General features: G+C 43.2%; 1 protein-coding gene across 3 annotated transcripts in view; it reads right to left on the reverse strand.

Moving 5' to 3' along the window:
- Positions 1-20,061: 20,061 nt before the first annotated feature.
- The window catches only part of TAGLN3 (transgelin 3), an 11,811-nt gene continuing 5,227 nt past the window's right edge, over positions 20,062-26,645 (reverse strand). For 2 of the 3 annotated variants that reach the window (XM_009695461.1, XM_009695460.1), the window contains 2 exons: positions 24,586-24,688; positions 20,062-20,601 (listed from right to left, as the gene is read on the reverse strand). In XM_009695461.1, coding sequence (XP_009693763.1) covers positions 20,460-20,601; positions 24,586-24,688 — 245 coding nt within the window. In that variant the 3' untranslated portion in view covers positions 20,062-20,459. The remainder of the gene's footprint in view (positions 20,602-24,585; positions 24,689-26,645) is intronic. The other variant, XM_009695459.1, reaches the window with a different exon arrangement.

Genomic DNA, 26,645 nt, shown 5'->3' on the forward strand with positions numbered 1-26,645 from the left:
TTTAAAACCTTCAGAAGTCCCCACCAACATCAATTTTTTGTATGATTCTCCAATATTATGCCCTAGCAACGCTTTCAATAAGAGAGCTCTGTGTATCCCCACAGGGAGGGTATAAGCAACATCACTACAAATATCCTGCCAGTCCCATAATCAAATACAACAGCTAACAATCTCTGACCTCAGAGTTGAGGATGTTGAAAGATGAGAAGAAAAACGAGTAATGAGTAGAGTAATAAGATCCAGTAGTACACTTTACAATTTCCTCAAACAAAATGTGAAAACACTGAGCTGGAAGATTTCAGACTCACATCATCTATCTAGGTAATTAATTGCACTTGTTTTGCATGTTCTCAAGGAGGACACAATTTGCCCATCTTCTGTATTTTTTAGAAACCTTATTGAGTACAATCCTGTTTAAGGATGAAAACCAAATTGCCTATTTGCTTGTTTAAAGCTCAGCTCTGTCATGCAAAGTTCTCTTACACACTTAGGTGTTCAATAGGACAGCTTGAGACAGCTCAGTGAATGCTCGGTTCTGACAGCTGAAATTTGAGCCACTTTGATCAAGATTCCCCCAAGAATATTTTACATTTACGTTTTCCCACATCATTCCTTTTTGTAGCTGTAGACCTAACCAGATAGCTTTCTTCTTAAAAATTAGATCCTGTCAAGGATGATCAAAGACTGCTCAAGAGCGACATCACTAGACTAGAAGTATGCACTTGAAACAACTAATGTCTTCATTGCATCTACTGCAGTTCCAAGCCTATTTTTTAAAAATGCACTTCACGTATCAAGGCTTGCCTGGCAAAGTTCTCTGTTACACAGAATTCATAGGAATATTGAATGCTACATGCTACATTTTAAATATTTCCCTAGGTTATACTAGTTTACCACAAACTTTTTATAGTAATAAAAACAATGGCAAAGTTAAGCTGTTCCCTTCCCTCAATAAAGATCACAATTCTTAATTCAGCTTTCCTCTCTATTGCAACTTAGTTCTGGTATTCTAGAATTGGTTTCCAGCTAGTTGCAATTTGGCTATCACCATACACTAAATTATTTAATTACTTCTTTGTCATGAGTTAATGCTGATGCAGTAATCCCCTTCTGTATCTTCTCAGGGAAAAGTAAAACACTTTACCTACTTTAATGTTGTCTTTCTTGCCTAGAAATGGATTTATTTTTGGAAAAACTTGCACCGTGACACCAATATAAGCTTTTCATATTGTCACACTGACATGCCCATTATTTCAATTGTCTGAAAATATATGTTACTAGCAATCTGAAGATAGACAAACATACGTTGACATTTTCAGGTTGAGTTATAAAACAGAAAAATTATACCAAATCTGACTGTGATGTTAAGTTTAATACTTGAGAATCAGATCATAAGAGATCTAACAGTGTCAAGAAGTGTATGAAATCAAGAATGCTTTAAATTACCTACTTACATTTAGTTCATCTTCACGTTTAGCTGCTGGGTAGTCATTTTTTTCATCCATTCCAGCAGAATTAATTTTATTGCTTATCCGAGCCAAAAAAGAGCCTTGCACCTTTTCTCAGGCACTACTACTACTTCTGAAGCTGAAGACAGCTACCAGCAATGTCCAGGACCAAAAGAGGCATCAATTTACTGTGATGAGTTTCCAGTTGTAATCTCATCTGCCCTATTGCTCCTTTGTGAATATTAGAAGGACGCTATCATGTAACTTTAGACATCAGACCGAATAAAATAGGCTTTTCATAGTCCTTTTAAGCTGAAATAGACTCCAGCTTGTTAAAACACAAAATCATGATGCTAAAATCTATATATCATTAAAACTTCACAAACTTAGTTGTCATGAAGGAGAAAAGTAACAGGGAAAATATGAGAGCAAAATCATGCAACTAAAAGCAGCAAAATAAACGTAAGCCCCTTGAGTAAAAGTGATGCAAATAGCAGATAACAACTGCAAACCAAGAAGAGCATTTTGACACTTTTCTAAAATTTTGTAATGTACCTTCCAAATGCTCAAATTCAGTTATTTTATTGTAATCGAGAAAAACTGCTCCAGGTAGCATATTTCATATTGTTAAAATAGATCAGGCTTCAAACTGAGAATACTTTTTGTAATCAGATGCAGGAAGTCTCTTGTACCATAACAGTTCCATCCTATTTTCTTTGGTAATTAAATATTTATAGAGGATGTAAAACAGTACTTTCCTCAATGGATGCTAACTATAGAGCTGTCTTTACTTTTAAGTGATTAACAATTTCAACGCCTTCCTTGGGTCAACTTCAGAAATGGCACTGGAGAAATGCCAATTTTTTATTAAAATAACAACTCTTCTATTAATCTACTTTTGAAGATATAAAACCTAGACTAACAATCATAAAAACTTTAGCCACGCAGCAGTATAGAGGTATAGATTAGAAAAGATGTAGTCAGACCTCATAACAGGTGAGCTCCAGGTGTGATCTACGCTCGGATTGTGTAACCAGCAATAGATTATTTCATCTACAAGACAAAAAATCCTGCAGTTAGATAACGTACTTGTAAACTAAAATATTTCCCGTCTGTGTGTTAGTCTTTGGCCTAGGCCCTGAAACACAATAGGAATGTCCTCAGTCATTGTTTGTTATTTGTTCTAGAACCGCAATGTATTTTAACCATATGAACTGGTAGTTTAAGCTCTGGGTCTTATTAATGCTTTTGTAGCATAGGAAAATCTATTAATTTATTCCATATTACTGTATATAATTGCTTCCAATGCCCACTTTTTTTTTTTAATTACGCTTAATTTTGGAGGGACTACTGTGGTCTTTTAAAGTCTTCATGTAATTCCCAAAAGCCTTCCACTATCCTGTGCACAGGGAGTTACTATGATAGAAATGGTATTTCAGAAGCTGGTCCATAGATTAAGAGCACTGTACACAAAAATACTTTCCCTTTGTCAGTATCAAAATCTTTCACGTGTTATTCAATAAGTCCTTTATGCTCTGAGGAAGCACAGTTATCTCCAGCTTTCACTTTTCTTCAGCCATTTAACTTCACATATTTTCTCCTGAGAAGATAAAAATAACCATGGTGTTTCTTAGTGAAGTAACAAGAGTCAAACAAAAGGTATAGTATTAAATGTGCACTTTAAACCTGGTAATTATATCCCATTTTCTCTAGATTACACAGAAAGGCTGAGGTAGAAGTTATTTCCATCCTTTCAACGAGGTAAATAACATTATTTTGTGCATTTCGCATAGCTGAGGTGTATATGGGCTGCTTGTATGAAATAAACAAATGAAACAAAAAATAAAAAGATGGAAAAGAAAGAGGAGGTCTTCCAGCTGCCAGAGCAGAGACCCAGGCTGCAGCCCATGGAAGAGACCAAACTGGAGCAGATGGATATTCCTCAAGGACTGTGGCCCATGGAAAGCCCATGCTGGAGCAGAGGAAAAGAGAGAAACCGTTGTACATTGACCATAACCCCTCAGCCCCACTGCGCTACTTGGTGTTTGGGCAAGTAGAGGAGTCTTGAGTGAAGAAATGAAGTTGAATATGGGAAAGGAGCGGGAGGAACAGCTGTTTCAGTGTTTGCCTTTTTGTTTCCCACTACCCAAATTAGTAGCTACATTTTTATTTTAATTGGCAATAAATTAAGTCAATTTTCCCCAAGTTGAGTCTGTTTTGCCTGTCTGGCAAATAATCTCCCTATCTTCATCTCTAACTGATATTTTTCTCTCCTCCCTCTTCTTCCCATTTTCTCCCTCAGTCCTGCTGGGGAGGGGAGGGAGGAACTGAGCAGCTGGGTGGGAGTTTGGCTGACAGCCACAGCTAAGCCACTACAATGTTGCAGTACCTGGTACTTACTTCCCCCTCTCCTCCTTTTAAAAAAGCAAAATTAGGGTTTGAGGTATTTTTTTCAAGATAAGTGCATTCTGTTTCCAAGTAAAGCTAAGAATAAAGAGGCTGGCAAACTGAAATCAGACATGAAACACGTTAGAAATAAAAACATCTTATGAAAGTGAGCACTGCTGCTCCCTTCCATTTCATTAATTGCATGTTCCCTATATAAAAAAAAAGCTTAAAGAATAAAAAAATTCCAAGCAAATGCAAACCATAGGTTTACTCTCTCAGGTTCCCAACAGGTACCAGTGATTCCGGGTCAGCTTGAAAAGTGAATATGAGCCAATTATTCCATTTCTGAACTCTGTGGAGAAACGTGCCTTCACATAGGTCCACCTGAAGGGGCCATTGGCTTTAAGCCATTACTTGGTACGCAAGAACTGGTATTAAGCAGCTTGATTTTGTCTCCTGCAAATAATGCATATCAAAACAAGACTCTTATCTCTTTCTGACCCAACTCAACATAACACCTATGTTGAATAGTTTCAGAAGCATCCTATTTTCTTGCCCTCGTCAGGGCTTCCAAACCAATTCCACCTCCTCATGCTTTCCTACTACTGCAAAACCCACTGTCACAAAGCACAGACTTCTCGGTTTATTCACACAATGCCAGTGATGCTTGGTTTTACTCGCATGATTCTGTCTTAGGGCTGTAGCTTCCCCACGTGCATCTCTTCGGCAGCCTGATTTTCTGCTTCCCACCTCTCCAAGACCCTCACACAACCAGAGGTCGCTTGTTAGTCTAACCTGTGACCCCCTCCCAACCCACCGAGTCCCTGATTAAGGGAAAGGCTGCAGCCGATCTACGCCACAGCCTAGATACCTGCCTACATGACACAGATCTCATGGAGGAAGCAGGGACACCAGGGATTCAGCTCTCTAGGAGAAAAAGCTTGTCTTGGGCTGCACAACCCTACTGCTCTGCTAGGAGAGAGGTAGGGTTCATCTCACCTGCCTCAGACCATCTAGAAGTTAGGCATATAAATCCAAGTTTGTTTTCTAGACTCAGTCTATACACAATGGTGACAGAGAAGCATTCAAAACAGAGAAGAATCATGACACTTTCACCACTGAGTAGATAGAAAAGAGGGAATTATTTTATCAAATCTACCATCTACAAAATCCTGACTGTGTAATAGAAATCTTTCCCTTCTGACCAAATCTGCCTTCCTGATCGGTTCAGAGGCAGCCTTTCTTACCCCTTTAAGTGACAGGAGCCCAGAACCACCTTGCCAGCATCAGCCCACTGACGCGTCAGGGTACTCCACTGAGCTGCTCACCTCAGCATGACATTTTTTCCAAACCGAACATCAAAAGTGACAGAATTCGCTTCTATTTCAGGATCTCCCTTTACCAAGCAGCAAGGTCTAACAAGCTGCACAAAAACACGGGAGGAAGAAGAGTCCATATGCCATGCAAAGTTAATTCTACTAAAATCTGGGCTTAGTACCTATAAGAATTCTCTTGCATATTGCTTGTATCTGTTTTTCTCTAATCAAAACTCAGGTAAAGCACAGGTCCTAACATGTCTGTGAAAACTAAACAAGGGTTTAAGTGATGATTTATAATAATATTTGAGAAGGCATTCATAAAGATTACTAAGTCAATCAATTTTCATCAGAGCTGACACAGACTAACACTATATGATTGCTTATTTTGTCCCCCGAACAATTTCTTCAAATTACAGCCAAGATTAAATCCAACAGAATAAGAAAAGGTTTTGGTTGTCCTTCCCAACAACCCAGCTGAATTTGTAATTCAGCTTCATTTTGAACGTAGAGAAGGTCAAATAGCCATAACTTCAATAAGCAGAGACTAATAGTAACTGGTATGGTATTAATAGTCTGCAAATATGTGCACACATAGAGGCAAGTCGTTAACAACTTGGATACATCTTTTACATCAGAGGAGACAGAGCCAGCACACAATAGCTGTTTCTTTAACTTTCTGGAAGCTGAAATTGTGAGCAAGTTGAAATGAGGCTTTTACCGAAGTATGGAAGTGCACGGCAATTGATTACCAAATACTAAATTATTAATAATTGTTTACTAACATAGGTTTCAGTATCAACTTTGAACCTCTTTCTCCTCCTCCATGGAACAAACACCATGCCGCTTGCTTTTGAGATCTTTGTCACCTGGAGATGCAGCTTCGAATCACAGCACTTGTACTTATTTTTCTTCTCCTTGAGCTCTTACTTAATTTCTGATTCCTGACAGTGCTCAACTACGCACTAGAGGCCTCTGATGTAACAAAACAGTTCCCAACAGACAAAATCATCTTGGAAATTACAGGCAATTGAGCTGTCTTCAAAGATCTAGACTTGACACATAACTGCCATTGACAGAGCATATCATCTGAAACAAAGCAGTGGACCGCCTTGCATAGCGGTTTCCCTGACCACTAATAGAGCTATTTTGTCTAGCCTGTGCGGACAGAGAACAGCTTAGTTATTTGTATTCCCATCCATTTAAATTAAAATAAAAAGGCTAAGTGAGCACATCTTTTGGGCACAGCATCCATTTATCAGTCTGTGGCATTTTAAGGACAGACAAGCCCTGCTCCTCCATCCATTATTGGTCTTGCACCATTTGCCTGTTATTGGGGCCACTAGCTAATTTTACTCTCAATTTCTCTCTTGCTTATATGAAACTGGACAGCTATGTGTGGCGGGGAACAAGACAAGTAATATTGACACAGCGTACATGAATCATACCACTAGATTAAATATGGCTTGTTAGGTGAATCACAGGAAATCTGTTACATTTAAAAAAATGTATATTAAAAAGTAGAATTTCTACAATAATGTGGTTGACCCAGCTGAGCTAGCACTGAAGTCAGCGATAACACCCCATACTGAAGTCAAGACACAGCAGCACTTCAGCCAAGCAAAAGCAATGTTCATAGCTTTTCAGGCGATGACATGTGCTGAGGTGCAAACTCCCGTTTGCATCAGAGTGCTGAGTCGTGTGTGCTTGGATAGGTCAGGCCTGAGCAGAGTTTGACAAGCCAAGTCCAAGCACTTCTACTGGTGAGTGCATCTGTGCTCCTCCCTGCAAATCACACTTCAGTTGCTGACCTGGTCCTTAGTTGGTGCCCTGTCGAAAGCGGACAATGACGACATTTCTAAGTTCCAGGTTTCCACTTATAAGCAGCACTGTCCAAAAGCATTGGTCCATGAGGCTAAGACCCCCAGAAGCTGTTATGATTAATGGATACCCCGTTCTCTATCATCAAGCCCTATGTGCCACGAGGAAGGCAAACAGGAGCACATCTCTCTTCCCACACTTCCACAGCAGCCAGGTGCCATCACGGATGCCCAGCTGAAAGGAGGCTACTGTTTAGTGCAAGGGAACCGCAGGTATCTCACTCACGTGTGCAAGACTGCAGTGTCTCCCCAGGAAACACCATGCCCAAGGCCTCCACAAGCCTCATGCCAGCCTAGCCCCAGCGTTTGCTACAAATAAATTTCTCTATAAAATGCTAATGTAATCTACTTGTTCTGCCTTCCCACAGTCGCATTTTCCTTGCGATTAACCACAGACAATCTTTGATACCCTGGAAGAAAATCAACACTGGAAGTTTAACTCCCTGTCTTCCCTCCTCTGTCTCTCAAAAACCTACCCATGCCCCTTCCTTTCAGTCTTGACCTTTCATTTCTGTTTCTCTGATCATCTTCTGAGTAGGAGGACAGAAGCAAAAAGGCTGAAAAAAAAACCCCCACTAATTGAGCTTTTTCTGGTTTCATTACTTCCACATAAAATACTTCAGCTGGGCATTCAGGCCACCTGTGTCACTTTTACCCCTACTCTCTCAGGTCTCAGAGCCCTGTGATGTTCTCATCCAGGCAGTGACAGACTACAGCAAACACACACAACTTCAAACTGTTAAGGAGCAGAACAGATTCTGGGTTTTCATTTTTGTTTTTAAAGCAAGTAATTTGAATTAACCTACTATTAAACAGTTTGATTATTTGCACTTCCCAGTGTTAAACAAATTGTTTCACTCAGTCTGGTGAATTTGGGGTTTCTTTGTTCAGGGGTTACGGTGCAGCTCGACTTTCTACCCCTTAGACGTGTCTGACACTCCTGTTGTCACCCTCACCCATCAAAAATTTTCATAAGTAGAGTACCCAGAAGACCTACAGAAGTTAATTAAAGAACTGAAAAAACATACTTGACAGGGAGGGCCACCAGGAAGTTAGTCCAGTTAATTTGACAAGGGAAAGTTTAAACAAAAGTATTTTTAGTGTGTGAATTGCATAGCTCTGTTATTGTCAGGCTCCTCACCAAGACAAAGAACATTGCAAGTGCCGCTGAAGCAGGACAGTGCAACTAGATAACTTGCAAAGAAAAGCTGGTGTTCAAAATTAAAACCACACACAAACCAGCCGAGACGAACCACTGGTGAGGGCTGTTAACCATGAATACAACTGATCAAGAACTGCACCAACTCCTGTTCGCCAAATTGTTCAAACTTTTTTTCAGAGATGCTCCTGATGTTCTTGTGAGGTCATTGCAGTCCCCTCTGACCTCAACATCTTTGAGGACCTGCAGGCAACCGCTCTGTCTCAGCTGCGGGGACACTGATCTTCATTAGGGCTTCATCACCAGCCTGAATATCTGCTCCTGCCCTTGGGCTGAGGCCAGTGAAGTAACAGGCAGAAGTTCAGAGGATCTGGACTGATGGAAACAAAAATGAAAGTCTAAATATAGAACTTGTTACTGTGATCCACACAAGCTGCATTTCTTTCTCCTAGCTGCTTCTAGGTTCTGCATTACAAAGATTGCTGTTTGTACGTTGGTTAGAGCAGCAAGACTTCAAAGGGTTGGGTATTCTTGTGATCTGCATACGACAGTGTCCTTACTCATTCACTGCCACGTGATGAAACGTCAAGAACTGAACAGCTATTAACAGGAGGGAGCTACAGCCCCGTCCGTTCCATTTACAGTGTCATCACAAGGCCCCGACTTAAAAAAAAACCAACAACAAACAACATTACCATAGTTTGAACTACAGCTGAGGGATTTTTGTTTTGTCTTTACCTTTTGTGTCTGCTGTGTGGAAGTTCAGCAGGCATCCCTTCCAGCCGTTGGACCTCCAAAGAGTCTCAACTCAAAGAGCTTGTGAACCTTCCTCCAGCACCATCACATTATCCAGCTCCATCAGCCAACATCTCACAGCAACACCACTTGAACCAGCTCTGTGGACAAAAGCTTTATCTGGGATTTCAATACCATATTCTTCCACAAGCAGGCCCTACTCCATATTCCTTCAAGCCAGGTTCAACCCTCTCAATGTTAGAGCCAACCACCTCACAAAATATAAAATGAAGTTAATCAAGACCAATGGAGAAATCAGTCTGATCAGCAGTTTACCAAGCTGGGGAAGACACCTGAGATTTGTTTCAGGATCAGTACTTGAGGATATCACAGCAAACAGAAGCTGATCACACACATACAAGCATGGTACCTAGTAAGGACAGCGGTCACATAAGCTGCACTTGCCTACTGCAACAAACGATGCTGAAATGTTGCTATCTGGGAAGCGGGGGATAATCCCCCCACTAAATCCTTCGTGCACAGCAGCGTCAGAACCTGCCAAGACTCCGCGCTTCCTCCCTGCCACAGAGCAAAGCTGAACGTCTGCGTGCCTTCACCTTCAGACACAGGGAGCTCCCTGTAGCCACTTCCATCTTGGCTGGCCTTCTTCCTACCTTTTGCCTGTCCAGACTTGTAGTAGATTTATTTTAACAGGGGAGAGGGATTCCTCAGGGTGTTTTGCCAAGTCAAAAGGAGGGGAGAGCTAATTTAGGATCACGCGAGATGCTGGCAGAGCCACCCTCCTAGGAGTTTTTGCTGCCCTGGCCACATAACAATAAAAACAAGACAAAAAAATGCCTACGTTTTTACATGGACAGCCTGGACCCCTCCTCACATAGCTTAGGATCTTGTGCAGCCTCATGGTGTCTTGGCTTTCAGTCTTTCAAGTGACACACAGGGCTGTCAATACTTCTTCTCCAGAACTGTCAGCTGGAGGCAGCCGCAAGGGCCCTGCCACCCTTACACGTTTATGCTGAACCCATCACATTGTTCAGATCCTGTTCAAGAGGCCAAAGTTCTGAAATTGCCCCAGCCCGATCATTTCTCAAACTTTTCTCTAATAACATTTTTAAAAATAGATTTAGACTCCCATTTCCCTATGTTTCTTTGGGGTGGGAGGGGAAAACTGTATGTACAATGCAATTCCTACGGTTTAAATTTGTTACAGAAATTGTATTTTTCAACAAGTCTTCATAATACATCGCATTTTCAGTGCAGCCCTCCCCCTGTGGATTTTAAAGGACGCCCAGGCACCCTGATAAGTCTCCGAAGTGCTTTGCACTTGTAACAAATCCCGAGGGAGATAACATGATTCATTCTGTAAAACGCCAAGCAAACGGCAATAACCACAGCCTTTATCTCAAAGGACAAAGCACAGTTACAAGTGCCCAGCTCCTAAGTAATGTTCTATAAAGAGCTATTTTTGGAGTTAATTTTCCTCACTCCAAGTAGCAAAACAGTTTTAAAAAAAAAATTTAAAAATCTTGTTCTTTTGGAGGTCCTTGTTTCCTTTTGTTGGATAGACACTCAGAATAAAAACATCTCAGCAAGATGTTTCTTCGCTCGCTCAGTAGCTCCCAACGGACACGGGAAGAGCTTATGGCAGCGGAGCGGCTTTGCCCGCGCAGAGGCGAGGCTCAGGAGAGAGCGTGGGCTTTTCGCTGTGCGTTCGGTCTTATTTTTAGACAGCCGAGTAAACAAGCAACTGCCAGCTCTCTTTAAGAAATGTACATTACCGGTCTCTGCTATAAACAACTTCCCACTAATGCGAATAAAGATCCGCCTTCTTATTCCCAGCCAGGATGACAGGATTTTCATTTTCACTTGCTATACATAGGTTTAAATCAGAAATATTAACTGAGAACATACAAACCTTGACCAAAGGAACAACTAAAATTCGAGACCCTCAGTGACCTGCGATGACAGAAGGAGTAGTATTGATGACATTAAGTCTGTCTGGTTTATGTTTCCATTTGTAGAGGTCATTCATCTCCTCCTCCTCCCAAATGAGGGGGATCCTCCTTTTTCTAATTGAGCAGCTGGTTCCTCTCCTAGGCATCCCCTCCACTCTAGTCTTTTTTTTCCCTAAGAATATCTTTTAGTCTGTCCAACTTTGCCCATATTTCACAGGTTATTTCAAGCCTGCTCACTGGAAAGATAACTTTAAATTCATCTATCCTTCTAATTCATTTTCTTTCTAATTTGCACTTCTTCTCCTTAAGACCCACCACATATATAAAACAGGCAAGTCAGTAGCTGGTAGGAAATGTTTGCTTTTAGTTTTTCTTTTCTAGATCAGACCATATTTCTGCCGCCCTCCCTCCCCCTTTCAAATTTAAACAAGGAGTCCAGGAATCAAAAAAAACCAAAACAAAACACAAACACCTCTGTTTTCTCTGCCCGTTACGGGACATTGCATGCATCACCCCCCACTTAGGCCAGCCACGACCGCTGCAGTTCAGTTCCTTGCAGACTTTGCTGACCACCCGGTGCTCTTTGAGGGGCTCACACCCCACCTCCGTGACACTACAAGCCAACAAAGAAATCCAGCTGTTCTCATCCTCCATTTTCTGATTCTGATACTCTAAAAATATCACTGCAAGGGAAGGTTTTGAAATTTAAAGCACGCTAACTCTTCTCAGCTGGCCTTAATCACCCAAGTTATACCTACAGTACAGATTAAACAATAGCATTTTAGGAAGATTGTCCTAAACACAAAGCTAAATTGCTCCTTTTATTTCAAAATTGCTATAAAGAAAGTAACATTTTCTGAAATTCATTGTCTTTAAAAGTAAAGATTCATTCTAGCTGAATGCTAAGGTTCATGATTCATCCCATTATAGCTGGTACACAGCCTCTTAAAGGAAGCGGGCAACGTTCGGAACTGAAACCTCCTTCCTCTATACCTCCCACTTTGGTAAAAGGCAGCGTTCATACTGAGTCGAAGGGCACGAGCATCATCACCCCTTCAGTTAAGTGCTCCCTGGGCCCATTTATCTCCAGCTAATAATCCAATTTGCCTGGATGTACTTGACTCCAGTGGGAGTCCAATTCACGGAGCAACGGCAGAAGGCAGTTCTTAAGGGACTCATCATATTACACGGAGACAGGCATTTTAAATACAGAACATAGTCTGTCAGAGTGAGGTTCGCTCACGCAGCCCGCTTCGGTGACACGGCAGTACTACGGCTTGCTTTTATTTCACAACTCCCACTTAAAAAGCAAACAGTACAAAAACTGTTTAATCATTCATGAATTCATTTCACAGAATAGAGACTGCTGAATCTGGCTGTAAACAATAATTTTGCTTTTGATCCTCATCCTCCACCAAGTGTATAAAAAGAAAGAGAAAAAGACAGAGAAGTAACAGGAAAAATGAAAAACAGCCAATTACTACAAATGCACTACTCCCTTTTTTTCTACTTACTTTGACTCAACTGGTTACAAGTGTTTCACATCCAGAAAACACAGAAACCTGCCACAACAATCACCTTCACATATTTGTCTTCCTATTCTCTCTTGAAAGGTTATGGCAATAGCTTGACTGATTAACACACACACACAAAATTCATCTTTGTTCCAGCCGTTGTATGTGGCACCTCGTAAAACAGCTTGTATTATGGTGATGCTTCTGGGGCAAGGATTCACATAATTAAACATTTCAAAGCAGGAAGAGAAAATAACTTCTGATTTTAAGCAAGATCTCCAAGGCTAAGTAAATCTCTTACAAAACACACACTATGATTTCAGTGGGTCTCTTTTTGAGACCCAAGCAGAAACGCTTTTCAATTACACTAACAAAGAGTAGATGTCTGATACAAAGGGTAAAGAACTCAAAAGAGCGCACAGGAGTCTGAAAAATAATTCCCAGGACTCAGGAACTGCAGGTCCAATTCTTCAAACTCACTACATTGACCTTCATGGTGGCAGCCAGCGCATCTTAGCTGCGAGCCTTCCTCAAGTGACCCAGCTGTCCTCTGCCCCCAGCAGCTCCCGCCCAGACCGCCTGTGCCCAGGAGACAGATGCCTTCCTACAGCCGCACTCCTACACGATTCCCTGTCAGCTGCAGCCATGCTACCCCTGGTTAATAACAGCTCCATCAACATCCAGCAATAAAACACACTTAAAACAAACAGCCAAGAAGATTAATAGCTGCTTTGCTACATTCCCAGTAGCCCCTGCCAATGCTGAGCCACTTCAGGGATGTCACCTCAAAGCAAAAGCTCCCACAACAGGAAAGCAAAGCACACTTCAACTTACGCACAGGAGCCTGAGTTCTGTTTACCTCACCTTATCTTTCCTCAGGCAAAGCCTAAACCTTTCTCTGCGGTTCCTTTATGCAATTTAGCAACGAGATCCACCTGGCTGCTGCTCAAACTCTTGCTTTTCAGTAGCAAAACCTCCAGGTGCTACTTGTGTGGGGATGCAGCTGTAGCCCATCTTCATCAAATCATTTAGGTTGGAAAAGACCCTTAAGATCATCAAGTCCACCTGTTAACCACGTTCCCAAACACCCTTTTGAGGGAGGGGGAATCCAAGACATGCTGCTTTGATTTAACACCACTGCCACAACCGGGGCACAAGGCTTGATTCATCTGAACTGTCGTGGCAGATCAGGGGAAACGGTCTCTTTGGAGGATGTCAGGAGATGGTCATCACTCCTGGCAGATGCACAGATTCCCTTGATATCCCACTTACACCTTCCAAACTGTGCCTGAAGGATTGATTTTTCCTCCTTGTGCCGCAAGCTTTTTCTATTCACTTGGAAAACTAAGGTTGCCATGGTATCCAAGCACTTTAAACCCAGACCTGCATTTATGTGACTGTTTTCCTGTGAGACCGGGAAGTGGTTTTGTCCCCCTTTTACCAAGGGCCAAACCCCCAAAGACCAGGTCTGGGGCTGTTAGGGCACATCCATGGGGGAGTCACTCCAGCATCTTTAAGAACCTGGTCAAAACACCATCGCTCGGGTTGCGCGTTGGAAGGAGCTGGAAGCAGCAGAGCCACCCTTTCATCTACTTTCTGTGTGGGAGCAAATACAAAGAAATTTAATATGAAATATTGACTCATAATGACACTCATGCAAAACCCACTCCTAAAAACAGTCCCAGCGTGTTTTTGTCCTTCTCTTTTTCCGTGCCTTAACAAAAAATGAGAGTATTTAGCTGATTTATTTTTTGTACAAGCACAAAAGCTTGCATCCCCCTCACACCTTTACTGCCAAGATGACAACGCATACCCTTTCTCAAAATCCCGTTTGGAAATACCCAGCCGTCACCGGGCTGTCTCCAACATGATGCTGCGTGGCATCCAGCCCCCGCAAGCCCCGTGCCTGGGGGTGCCTGCTCCTTCCCTCCAGCCTCTCCCCTCTCCAGGCCAGCCTGGCCCTGCAGATCCTCGGCTCAGAGCAGAGCCCAGCCCGCTCCTGCCTTTCCGACATCACTTCTCCTGAACTTAGGCGTAGGTGTTAACGCGGTCTGGCAGAGCACCGACTCGCTAGAGCATAGGATTTACTCCTGCCCGATAACGGAGTAACGTTTCCACCAAAGTGAGCCATTTAACAGAAATTTCATTAGGGAGAAAGGTCACCTCTCTGATTTCCCTATAAATCCAAAAGGACTACAGATAAATTTATTTCTGCATCTGAGAAATGGCTTTATAACTTTATTGAATGTCACAGCATCGTACGCTGTGCTGTCGCACAAACACTGCAAGACGAGAGCAGAAAAATTTCCTTTCATCCTAGGCTGTGATTTTCCCCCACGGTAATAATCAATATCGGTTTTTTCTCCCCCCTCTGCCATTTTACCTGATGGTTTTCTATCGCTTGAGCTTAGTCACAAAACAGTGGTGGTTTTCTTTTGGAGATTCAGGTGGGAAGAATGACTTCAGTGAAGTTTAAATAGGTGCCTCCGTTTGGTAGAGAGGGGCGAGGGGCTGTCTGTGCGTGTTTTCCCAGCAGTCGCTTGTGCTGCCTTCCTGCCCGCGGCACTTGCCCTTTCTGCGGGCCAGTGAGCCCCACGGAGAGGGAAAATGTGAGTTGCCACTCAAGAGCACACTGTGTGCAAAACATGTGCCCACAAAATTGTCTGTTCTTCTCCTTGACTGGTGATCGCCTTAAATTTAGGGTGTTGTAGATTGTTCCCCTTGGTAGTTTATGCATGCATTGAAAAAAAAAAATCAACTTTTATGTTTCTTTTAAAGTTTATAGAAGACAAAATAGCTGGAGGGAGGTCTGTGTATACACGCTCATCTGCAGCCTTGGCATCCCCTCACTCCCGGGCTCAGGAATTACCATGGCAGCCATAGAATGGGCTTAGAGTAAATGGCTGAACTTCTTTCCTCTAAAGGTGCTCACTTCCCTTCTCAACATATCTAAAGCTTATTTCTAGTCAGGAGACATTACCTTATCACTGATCCTGTTAATGTCCGAGCTGTTCAAAGCATCCCTATTAAGTATTAGCCCTGCTTTCACACAAGAGGAACGGAGGCAGCAAATCCAAACAACGCAGGCAAAGCCAAACGCCATTGATTACAGACAAAGAAACAGAACTCCGACATCCTGAGCCCTTATCCTTCCTCCTTGGTGGCTTCCTTGTGGCCTTAAGGAGTTAGTAAATCTAACTTGGCTTCGGCTTGGTCTGGATGCGGGGCGGCTGGAGTGCGAACAACCCTCGCTGGCACCAGCACCGTCTCCTCGCAGCCCTGCCGAGTCCGTGTTGCAAAGTGATGCTGCGGGCAAATTTACTGAAGAGCAAAGCCTCTTCGTGCCATTCATTCTCATTAGTTTTTCTTTAAAACACCTCACGTTACGTTAGTCTCGTGGTCCTCAAGCTCCAGCTTAATCGGCCTGGCTGAACTTAATATTGACTTTCTGGTCGCTGTATTTTCTTTCTGCTCTCCTTATAAATGGGGATAAACTTGGATCCCACGGTCATGTAAGTGGTTCCTCCTCACTCACACACCTATTCAGCAGCCTTCCAGAAGGCCACTAGATGCCACCTTAATGTTAAAAAGAAGTTACTGAGCAATTGTCCATAATGAGGTCATGGTCTCAAAACCTTCCTGAAGGCAGATAAATGTCATTAACATTTCTACAAGTACGGCAAACTGCAGCACAAGGGCAGCAATGTTTAGGGTGTTTCTGATCCAGGCTGCTATGATGGACAAGAGGGAACGGTCTCAAGTTGCGCCAGGGGAGGTTCAGGTTGGATATTAGGAAGAACTTCACTGTTAGAGTCATTAAGCATTGGAATGGGCTCCCCAGGGAGGTGGTGGAGTCCCCATCCCTGGAGGTGTTCAAAAAACGTTTAGATGTGGTGCCTTGAGACATGGTTTAGTGGGCACGGTGGCATCGGGTATATGGTTGGACTTGACGATCTTTGAAGGTCTCTTCCAACCACATTGATTCTATGATTCTATGATTGTACGATGGGGCTTTCTCTGGTACAGCTGTTGAGGGGCAGGATATTTAAAATACTTTCTCATAAAAATATTTTATTTTTAAGCTGGGATAGCTGACCAAGTTACAGCCAGGCTTCAAAAAGGATTATAGGCAGTGTGTGAAGGGTCTTGTCTTAGCTCATACTTACTGTCAAACTAAGTGAGATGTTGTTCATCATTGGCGGAGGGAACCCTCCCCTGAGCATCACAGACCCCGATAGCTCAGAGGGGAAACCCAGGGACACCCCCTCCCAAGCATGCACATACACCATAACCCTCAGGATGCCTTCAAAGCTCCTGTACGTCTCTGTTCTAATGTATATCAAGGCTGGTAGTAGTAACAATGCAGCAGGTTGTCAGAGAAATTAATTAGGCTTCTGGGAGACCCCTGTAAGTGTTTCTGATTCAGTAGAAGCAAACTTAACAACGGTTTATTGTGAATACAAGAAAAGCGCTGATGTCTCCTGCTAACTTGGTTGCTAAAGATGGTACTGTATTAATTTACTTCTGAGCTTAAGATGTTTGTAAATGTAGTAGTAGGGATGTTTTAATAGAAGGACATTAGCAGGCCAGAGTGTGTTAATATTTAATTAATGACAACATTAATATTTCTATATCTGTCGTATGGGAATATGGAAGGATAAGGTTAACCCACAGAACGAAGTATACTTTGCAGCCTCTGCTGCCAGATATTAACAGGTAGATTAGCCTGATGGTTTAAGGTAACGAAAGAATGTGTTGGCAGCTTGGGGAGGGCTTACCAAAAATAAGATCCTGGGGAATCAGTCTTTTTTGCTATTGTTCCCACACTAACCACATCCTGTGTCTGCAGCCACAGGGTACAGATTTTCTTTCCTGGAGCGCTTAGCTGTTGTCGCTAATACAGTTAGCACAAATTAACATGTTTGGTTTGGTTTGGTTTTTTTCTGTGCAAGCACCCAATGTTTTCTATAACTTCAATAAGGCTGTTAGACTGCCCAGCCTAATGAAAGCACATTTAATTAGGGAACGTAGCTTCGAAGAAAGGACATTTATTTGGGGCATAGTCTTTCTTCTGCTGGGATGTACCCTCTTGCATTAATTGCCGATGCTGATGGAGAAGGGCGGGCAGGGACCGCAGAAAGCAGCTGGGGTAGCTCTGCCTGCTCTTCAGACTCAGCCCTGCTAATGGCCTAGGACCTGAATTTGCCCAGGTCCCCGTCGCTGGCTGCAAGGTCAGGGAGAAAATTTGACCAAGGAGGGAGGCAGGTGATGCCACAGCATAGCATCAGGGATGCAGAAAATAAGGTAACCTGGGAACGCAATTGGCATGTGGCACTTAAAAATGGTGTTTCCAGAGAGCAGGACATACAGAATGGCAATTCTGCAGCCAAAAGGAGAGGGGAGACCCAGGCCACCCAGCTCAGGTCCGGTTCCTGCCGGCTGTGTCCCCCGTGTGGGGCAGAGGGGTCAGGTTGTGCCCTCTCAGATCTCTTACCTGCAAGGCAGCTCTTCCAGCTCCTCTCATCCAGTCGATTTGTCTGCTGTGGCTGTGACTTCCTAGTTTCTATCAGGGGAAGACAGCTGCTGTTCACATTCATCAGGGCGAAATTGCCGGTGGCAGTCATTTGTCTTGTCATCAGCCCAGAGTTTCTTAATCAGCTTGTTTGCTTTTAGTAAGAAAAACTGCAATTCTCTTCACGTTACACCTAGTGTAATATCTAGGGGGAAGTTTGTGTTATGCTTTGCACTGAGCTAATGCCCTACCACAGCCGAAAGGTGAGCTCCGACCCCAGATGCACCATCTGGGGTGGTCATCTATTCCTCTGCTGAGCTAATTCACCTAAGGAACAGCAAAATAGCCCTAAACAGGCAGCAAACACAAAAAAAAAGTGCTTGACAAGAGCATGGTGGAGGAGCCAAGATGTCCTGGCAGGTCTAAGACGAGGTACAAGTCGAGGCAGGACCTTTTCAGTGGCAGCTGCTATAGATGCCCTCAGCCCCAACCATGTAACGTGACCTTTACATCACTTCTCACCCGCTGTGCTTTAGCAAAGCTGGACTGAAGTGGGGAGGTGTTCTTCCCATCCTTCTCCTGACAGGGAGGACAGAGCTTCATCTGAGCAGGGGGAATCATCCCTGCTGTTTACTCGGTGACAGAAACTTTTGAAGCCACATCAATCTGTGTGTTGCTGGGGCTGGGGCTACTTAGTGGACAACTAGCTGCCACCATGTGTCACCAGGTTTAAACCCAGACAGAAGTCACCCCTACCTATGTATGTAGGCACTCAGCTGTCAGAACAAATCGCTCTTCATTTGTTACCTGCCCAGATGCCATGTTTTCAAGCCTTCTTGAAAGTCTGCCACAAATTAAAAAGAAAAAAAAAAGGAAAAAAAAAAAAGCCCACAGAGTTCAATTACCGTGTTTCCCTTCCCACGTGCCTGCGGGGAAGAAGTGATCAATGGGGTTTGGTGAGTGAAGCCGGCAGAGAGAGTTAACGGCAAGAAAACCCTGCAGAGAAAATGGTGTGCATCCCCCAGGTGTGTGTGCCCCCCAGGCACAGGGCAACCGGTGCTGACTAGCAGGTCAACCCGCTCTGGTCAGCCGCTGTGCCCGGAGGACTACGTCAGCGAGTTCTTCTATTGACTCTCCAGCAAACTGTCCCCAAATGAGCCACCAGCCACATTTACAGCACATCACAGGTGAGCGTAACAGATTATTTGAATTTTTCAGGTCAGAAGCAGTCTGGCACTTCTCTTCTTTTGCATTTAAAACACACCCAGTTTTGCATTTTGTTTGATATAGTATCAACTGTCACAAGCTAAAGCCTGTTCTCACATGGGCCTGACAGATTGTCTTTTCATGGTGAAGAATTCCCCGAGTCTGGAGTCTCACCTGCTGCTGGATGCCCGGAGCCTGGCTGGGATGGAGTTAACCTTCTCCCCAGCAATCCGGAGGGTGCTGCGCTTTGGATTTGTGACTAGAGCAGTTGGTAACACACTAGCACGGTGGCTATCACTAAACAGTGTCAAAGTCTCCCTTTCCCATTCTGCCCACACAGCTGGGGGTGGGCAAGAAGCTGGGAGGGGACACAGCTGACCCCAACTGACCAAAAGGATATCCCACACCATATGATGTCATGCACAGCAATAAAAGCTCAGGGAAAAGGAGGAGGAAGGGGATATGCCTGTGGTAACAAGTAATCATCGTGCATGCCGAGGCCCTGCTTTCCAGGAGGTGGCTAAATGTCCACCTGCCAATGGGAAGTAGTGAATTAATTCCGTATTTTGCTTTGTTTTCACACACAGATTTTGCTTTCCCTGTTAAACTGATTTTAGCTCGATCCACAAGTTTGCTGGCTGCACTCAACCCAGCACAGTAGGTGAAGGGAAATCTGAGCTAGATGGGGTGGGACTACATGAATCAGACTCAATGGATAATAAATCTTTTCTTCTTTTTAGGAAAATACTTTGGGTGTGCCTTTAGACAAACACGAAATTGAACGTGTAACACAGACTGCAAACACTACAGCAAAGAGTCACTCAGAGAGGGCTCTGGGTTATCGACCATTCAAAACATTTAATTCAGTACTGTACCATGTGATCGTTGGTTTTAATTGCTTTTGCCTCCTTTAAATAATGAGTCTAAGAGGTGTCTTTAATTTGTCTTTATTCTTAGGTCAAACAATATCATCACTGAATTGAAGAACGAGGTTACTGGTTGAAATACAAGTGCGGTGTGAGGCAAATGTGGAAGATAACACTTTGCAAATAAATTAATACAGAATAATTGTCTTTGCATAGTTCAGAAGTAAAAAGGAGGAGGCAGCAGTGCGCACGTGCTGTGAACTGACACACACCACCACGAAAACCCAAGTTCCTAGACGAACTCTTGCAGCTGCAAAGAAAACAAACCAAACCAAAAATACCCCAAACATTAGAGAGTGCTAACTATTAAAAACCAGGCAGAAAGGGAACTAATGAGCTTTTTTTTTTTTTTCACCAGACCATGCTGCAGAGGGAGTGTTTTCTCTACAGACAGAGATGCTTTTAGATAATCTGCCTTGGCATCCCATAGCCTGTCATACCCGACTGTGATGCTCCTTTGTTGCTGCCCATCTGAAGGCCTATTACGTTCTGTCCCTGACGAAGCTGCTCTTCGGAAAATCCTCGTCGATTCTGCTGTGCTTTCCTGTCCAGACACACACAAAAAAAGCAACATACCATCATTCTGCGTATGCCCAGAGGATCATGAAAAGCAATCTGAAATCGGCTCACGTTAGCAGACGTGTCCCCTGTAATGCAATATTTCATTTGCACCATCCCATGGGCTGGACAATACTGGCTGGGCTAATTGCTTTCCTGCAGTTAGAAGTAATGCTTCAGACTTTCACTGTACCACTTCTTCCAGAACGCCAAGGGAACTTCCTCAGCAGCTATGACAGGTAAAATATTTATGTAGTGCTGTATATAACACACATGATAGGGTTAATTTGTGTTAAGCCCTATAGCTCTTAAGAGCTGTAGTCCATGGGATCTGATTAATGAGACACTTCCCTGCGCTGTAATACAAGTTGATACCCACCTAAAGCAGCAGTACACATTGGTATAATTTAACTCAGTGGAGTAAACAAGAGCTGAATGTAGCCAGAGAAACAACAGGTCAGAGAAGTGACTTGCTCATTTTTGCAGAGCGGCTGATGGTTGCCCGCAGGACAGAACAATTGCTCTGTTGCCATTTCCAGATCTCTCTCCTCTAAGCAATAGACTTTGCCCTCTGCACCTGTGTATGACAGTCCTTTATCTTCTGTCAAAACATACTGACTGCTTTTGTTCAGTGTCCCTGGTCTCAAAAGCCCTGTGGATCAATGAACGTTTGCTGGAGTTTAAAAGGAGCCTCTTTTCCCTGAAAAGAGGACTGAGGGCCAAAGCAGCAGTTAAGAAGCAGCACAAAAGTTTGCACTCTGCTGCCTTGCAAGAAACTGTTTATCTTGGATTAATCTTCTTTTATATGAGGTGAGGAAAACAATTTACAAGGGAGAAGGATCAGCCTGTTGCTACCAAAGAGGCCGTGCCAATCAGCAGAGCCCCGGACTGAGGGAGGCTGTCAATCAACCAGACTGTACTCCCATCCAGGTACAATCTTCCCCCCCCCCAGCCTCCCACTGCTGTGTCTGTTTGTCCTGGGATCAGGTTATCCTGCAGTATGGCATCACCTTACAGTTCCCCTTTTCTCTCCACCCCACCACGAGATGAGAATGCTAGATTAGGTGCCTGCTGTGATTGAAAACCATCAATATGATCTTCTCTGCGAGGGTCTGATCCGGTACTGTGCTGAGCACCCTGGCTCGAGTCCAAAAAAGCACTTAAACTCTTTACTAGGCTCAGGGTGTTCAGGACACTGCAGGAGGAGAGCCCATGTCAGCAAGAAAGCCCAGCAAAGCAGAAAGGTGAGAAAGATCCGCAGGAAACCAGTACTGACCTGGCATTTTACAGAACGGGTCTCCAGTGTTAATGTACAGATGAGTAAGAGGGCTTATAGAAGCCCATCACAGGATCTCAGATCCCACAGCTCTTGCCAGAAAGCGTGCCGTTTTGGAGGGAGGCACGCAGAACTGCGGGTGCCTCAGAAAGCTGCTTAATTTCTTTTCCAGAATACTTAAACGGGCACCGAACTACTGCCAGAGTCTCCACGACAGGATGTTTTTAGAACTACTCCTATTACCTAATTGAATCTCAGGTTCACTGCGTCTGCCTTTCTTTTAATTAAAATCCCAGGAACACATTCAATTTTTTTTTTCCTCTTTCCTTCTAGAATTTTCAGCTGTATTGTGGAGTAATTCCACAGAAAGTTGAAAAGTAACTCTGAACAGGAAAAAAAAACAGAGAACTGCAAAGAAGAAATAAAAAGAGAGACTAAATGGAAGCTTGGATATGCTAATAAATGTTGATTACATACACACTTTGGATCACATGGTGTTGTTTTTACCATCATAAGCACAACATTTAGTATATGATGGTCTTACAGATAACAATATGTACTTACATTTTGCTTTTAAGTTGATGGAAATGGCCTTACCTGAGACCGTAGAAGAGGGTAAGTCTGTTCCCCTCTATAGTCCCACACTATGTCAAGTTCTGTTTGGCCTGTCAGCCATCACCTGGCATCACCATTACCACAAACTGAGCCCACCAGATCCGTTAACTTTTTGTGCTGACTTTGCACCAGTGCTCATGGTTGCCAAACCAGGAGGTAACAAACAGCCACGGACCTGTGAACCTTGGTAGGGCACGCAAGGAAGGGGGAAATCAGGCCTGGAGGGACTGGGTATGTGAGAGACTGAAAGTTAAACGGCTTAGCTCAAGTGTGGGGGTATCTTAATCACTGTAGATCCCTGCGTGGATACTCTTACTCCATTTAATCTTGACTTCTTTCAATTTAATTTAAGGCGATTAAGAATGAGCCTGAAAGCCCTGACTCACGACTAACACCGAGTGGCAGTGAAGGGGCTTGACCTGCCTGAAGGGATGGGTACGCTACTCAGAAAACAGCTCCTGATCCGCAATAGATCTTTGCAATAGATCCAAGTATCTCCTTATAGAAATAACACCAGTTTTCCTTAAGGTAGCGGCTATAAAATGGTATTTCGGGGGCTGCAATAGATATGGATTGGCTATCCAAGCAGTACGGGCAGGACAGACAGCTAGGGGAGAAGGGAGGTGATCACACCTTCATTTATGCCAATGAAAACTGTTCCCACCCACAATTAAGAGTCCAGATGAAAATTAACTTTTCCGTGTAGGACTTTGTTTTAGTTACATAAAACAAATAAGCCTGTCTGGGTCATAGTGATTTAATGTCTGGTTTATATTAAAGCATATAACTTGATTTGAACACAATTTTAAACCCAATTATATTCTATAAATAAATCTATTTGTGCACTGTATTAAGGTAATTTAAACTAATTTCATATAAAGAATGCATAAGAGTTTGCACTTACTCACCTAAAATTCAAGTCTCTCAGCCTCAGTTAAACCAGTTCAAGGTTTAAGATAAACCAAGTGAATTTTGCTTTACTTTTGCTGAGCCTCACCTAGACATCAGAAAATTGAAGGAAACCAAAGACAAGCAGCCAGCACTCTTTTTGCTAACATGCCTCAGACATTTCGGCATTAAAAAATACTCTTGGATGGCAGAATCTCATGTCAACAATATGCCCGTGGGACAGGAGAGCTAACTGTGGGAGGATTTCCTTCTCTTCCTGTCCCTGCTTCTCAGCTTTTCTAGCCAAAACAAATGGAGTTTTAAAGCAAATAAAGACCTTTGCCAAGACAGAGAATTCTTCAAGTGGTACTCCCCAAGAAAAAAGATGATTAGGAAATGAAATAATTTTTGGTTTGATGAAAAATAGAAAGAGGCTTCATGCCTTCTCTTTGCTCTGTAAAAGGGTCACTATGGGGGTTTGCAGACATCCATGACAGCCTTCTCTTCATCAGTCTTTCTGTCTGTTATCTGATGTGAGGCAAAAGTACATTTTTCCTGCCAGCTACTCCTAGGACACACATATCTGTATGGCTGCTGCGATTTTCGCTCCCTTTTCTTCATAAACGGACATAGAGGATTAGCTGACGCTGCCAAACACATGAATGTCATCAAAACTGGTAGCTGAATTTCCTATAGTATCATTGCTCTCCTTCTAGCGAATAAGAGTCAGGGATAACATCAGTGGACAAGAAAATTATGTCTCTTCAGCGATCAGCGTGGGCCCCTCAGGCAGCAAGATGGATATGCTACCAAGTTGCCTGGAGGAGGATGCCGCACTCCTCCCCGTGTGCACTACCAAAAGCCGGCCAGCCCGTAAAGTCCCCACGCATGGACACACACGTCCACACCAACCCAGCCGGTAACTTTAAGGTCGACAAGATTTGGTAAGACATGGGCCTAGCAGTGATGCTGATAAAGTTGGGAACCAGTGAAGGCTAGAAAATGTTGCTGCCTGGTTGGGTCTTTGCTTTCCCTCCTCTAGACTCCGGAAAGAAAATTTCTCTGTTACAAAGAAACTTTGGAAAGATTCTTCCCTTCTTTTCGCAATAAATTTCCTTAAAGCCTAAAGGCAGACGGTATTACCAGCTTCCCAGGGAAGTCAGTTCTGAGCAGCTGTGCTTTGGACTTTACCTGTGAAACCAGGATGGATCCCCTTTGTAGCAGCCGTCATCCTTGGTGACTGCCAAACTGCCTAGAGCCATTAAGGTTCTCTGCACTGCTGCCATGTCCTTCCCTAGAAAGCCAGACAGTGAAATTAATATAAGAAATCCTTGCACAACAAATAGCTTGGCACACTGATAAACGGTCTTATCCAATCTAGTAAATTACTCCCTCAGCTCCTCTGAAAAAGTGCATTAATAGCATTAGAAATGCTATTTTAACATTGCTGTAATGGAGGAACTGACGTGCAAGAGCTTATTAAAAGTCATCAAAGGGCCAGCATGAAAGTGAAACTGAACAATTCAGACATTTCCAGTTTCCCAGGTCTCTGGCTATTTTAATGCCTTCCCCCATACTATTTTAAAGTCCTTCTAGATAATCCTTTTGGCAAAATTTTCTCCTAAGAAGAGATCACTTTGATGTACAAAGAACGGTAACATACTCAGTAAACCGTGGCTGAAGGAGAACAGTGTGTTAAATAACAGTGCTGTGCCTCAGTTTCTTCACCTGTAAACTGGTAAGACTGGTCCCACCATTTAACCCCTGGTAAATCCAGACAGTCGCTGTGCTAACAGAGCTCACAGCAGTCCTGGAGAGCTCCTGTGCAGGTAACTCGTATCAATCCTTCCCAATTTAACCATCAAATCACCTCCCAAAACCTTCCTACTGGCTTCCTTTCTCAGGCTGCCAAAAATCAACACTCTGCAGTTTCACACCTTCAGTTCCTGCCACCCAGTCCATTATTCTTCCACTTCCTCCCTATGTTACCTCACTTCATTCCTCCTTTCAAAAAGTCAGGGCTCATCTCATCTTTAGCCAAGTAAAAGTTACGTATCTGGTCATCACTAGTTCTTTAGGTTCCTGCCATAAACAACAGTGAAAGGAACACTTCCCAGGGGATAATTTATCCCATCTGTACTGGGAAGGGTGAAACTGCCTATCACTTGCTTAGAGGCACAACTTCCATCTAGCTGAAAATTCACCAAGGTTTCCAAGAGGGCACCTTACACCTTTGAAATAAGGCTCATTTCCAATAGAGGTTTGCATTTAAAAAATGGTATCCCCTCCTCCTGTCTCTTCTTCCAAAATGAGGATGATAAATAAATTTCCCTTTTTGGTCAACATTTTTTGCTGATTCCTCCAGTAAATTAAAAACAAAACAAAACAAACATCAAACAAGGCAGACACAGAAATTTTTAAAAAATTAAGATTGCTCCTTTTTTCTTAGTTTGCACTTCCCCTGCACTTTGTCACTTGGTATAAAAAGGGCAGGGAACATAAAGACATCAGAGTCAAACTCTAACACATTACCCAATCCAGACATGTTAACTTTTGGAAAACTTTCTAGCAAAAATGAGTTGCAGCACATATATCCAGTTGTGTGAGGTGGTAAATTGTTGGAAATCTGCCTTTTGCCTCTCCCTTCTTCTGAAATCCTTCTGTGTTTCTATGACTTCCCTCCCTTTCTTTCTGTTCCAGTTCTTCCTCTTTCCTAAAGTAATTTATCTAGTTAACAGATCTGATTTTGACGGTAAGTTCTTCACATGGGAAAATAAGTAATTCATAAAAACATGAGATACTAGAGACATGATGATGATAATAGATCTCAGAAATACCTCCAGCAGACCAATATTAACGAAAATCACTGTAGACCAGCTGGAGCGTGGAGGGAGGTGAGCATTGCACATTCTGTGTTTATGTTATGCATCACCCTGATAACAGGCAGATACAGTTCAGGGCTTTGGTTCATCCAAATCTAAATGCATAACACACCGGTTGAGGTGAGGAAGACACCCTAAAGCTGAAAACATCTAGCAGCTTCCAACTGTGGCTGTCATACAGCCTAGTAAAGTTCATAGCAACCCTATCCGCAGGGGACCACGGGCTCAGAAAATAAATTGTCAGCCATCCAGAATCCTCATTTTACTGTATTTGTTAATGCAAACCGCATCAGACGGGGTCCTTGCCTAAGAGGGCAGCTGAAGAGCCAACATCCCACCCGCGCACGTACACAGGCGCGCATGGAAGAG

Source organism: Cariama cristata, unplaced genomic scaffold (assembly GCF_000690535.1).
Source record: "Cariama cristata isolate BGI_N322 unplaced genomic scaffold, ASM69053v1 scaffold852, whole genome shotgun sequence".
Lineage (NCBI taxonomy): Eukaryota > Metazoa > Chordata > Aves > Cariamiformes > Cariamidae > Cariama > Cariama cristata.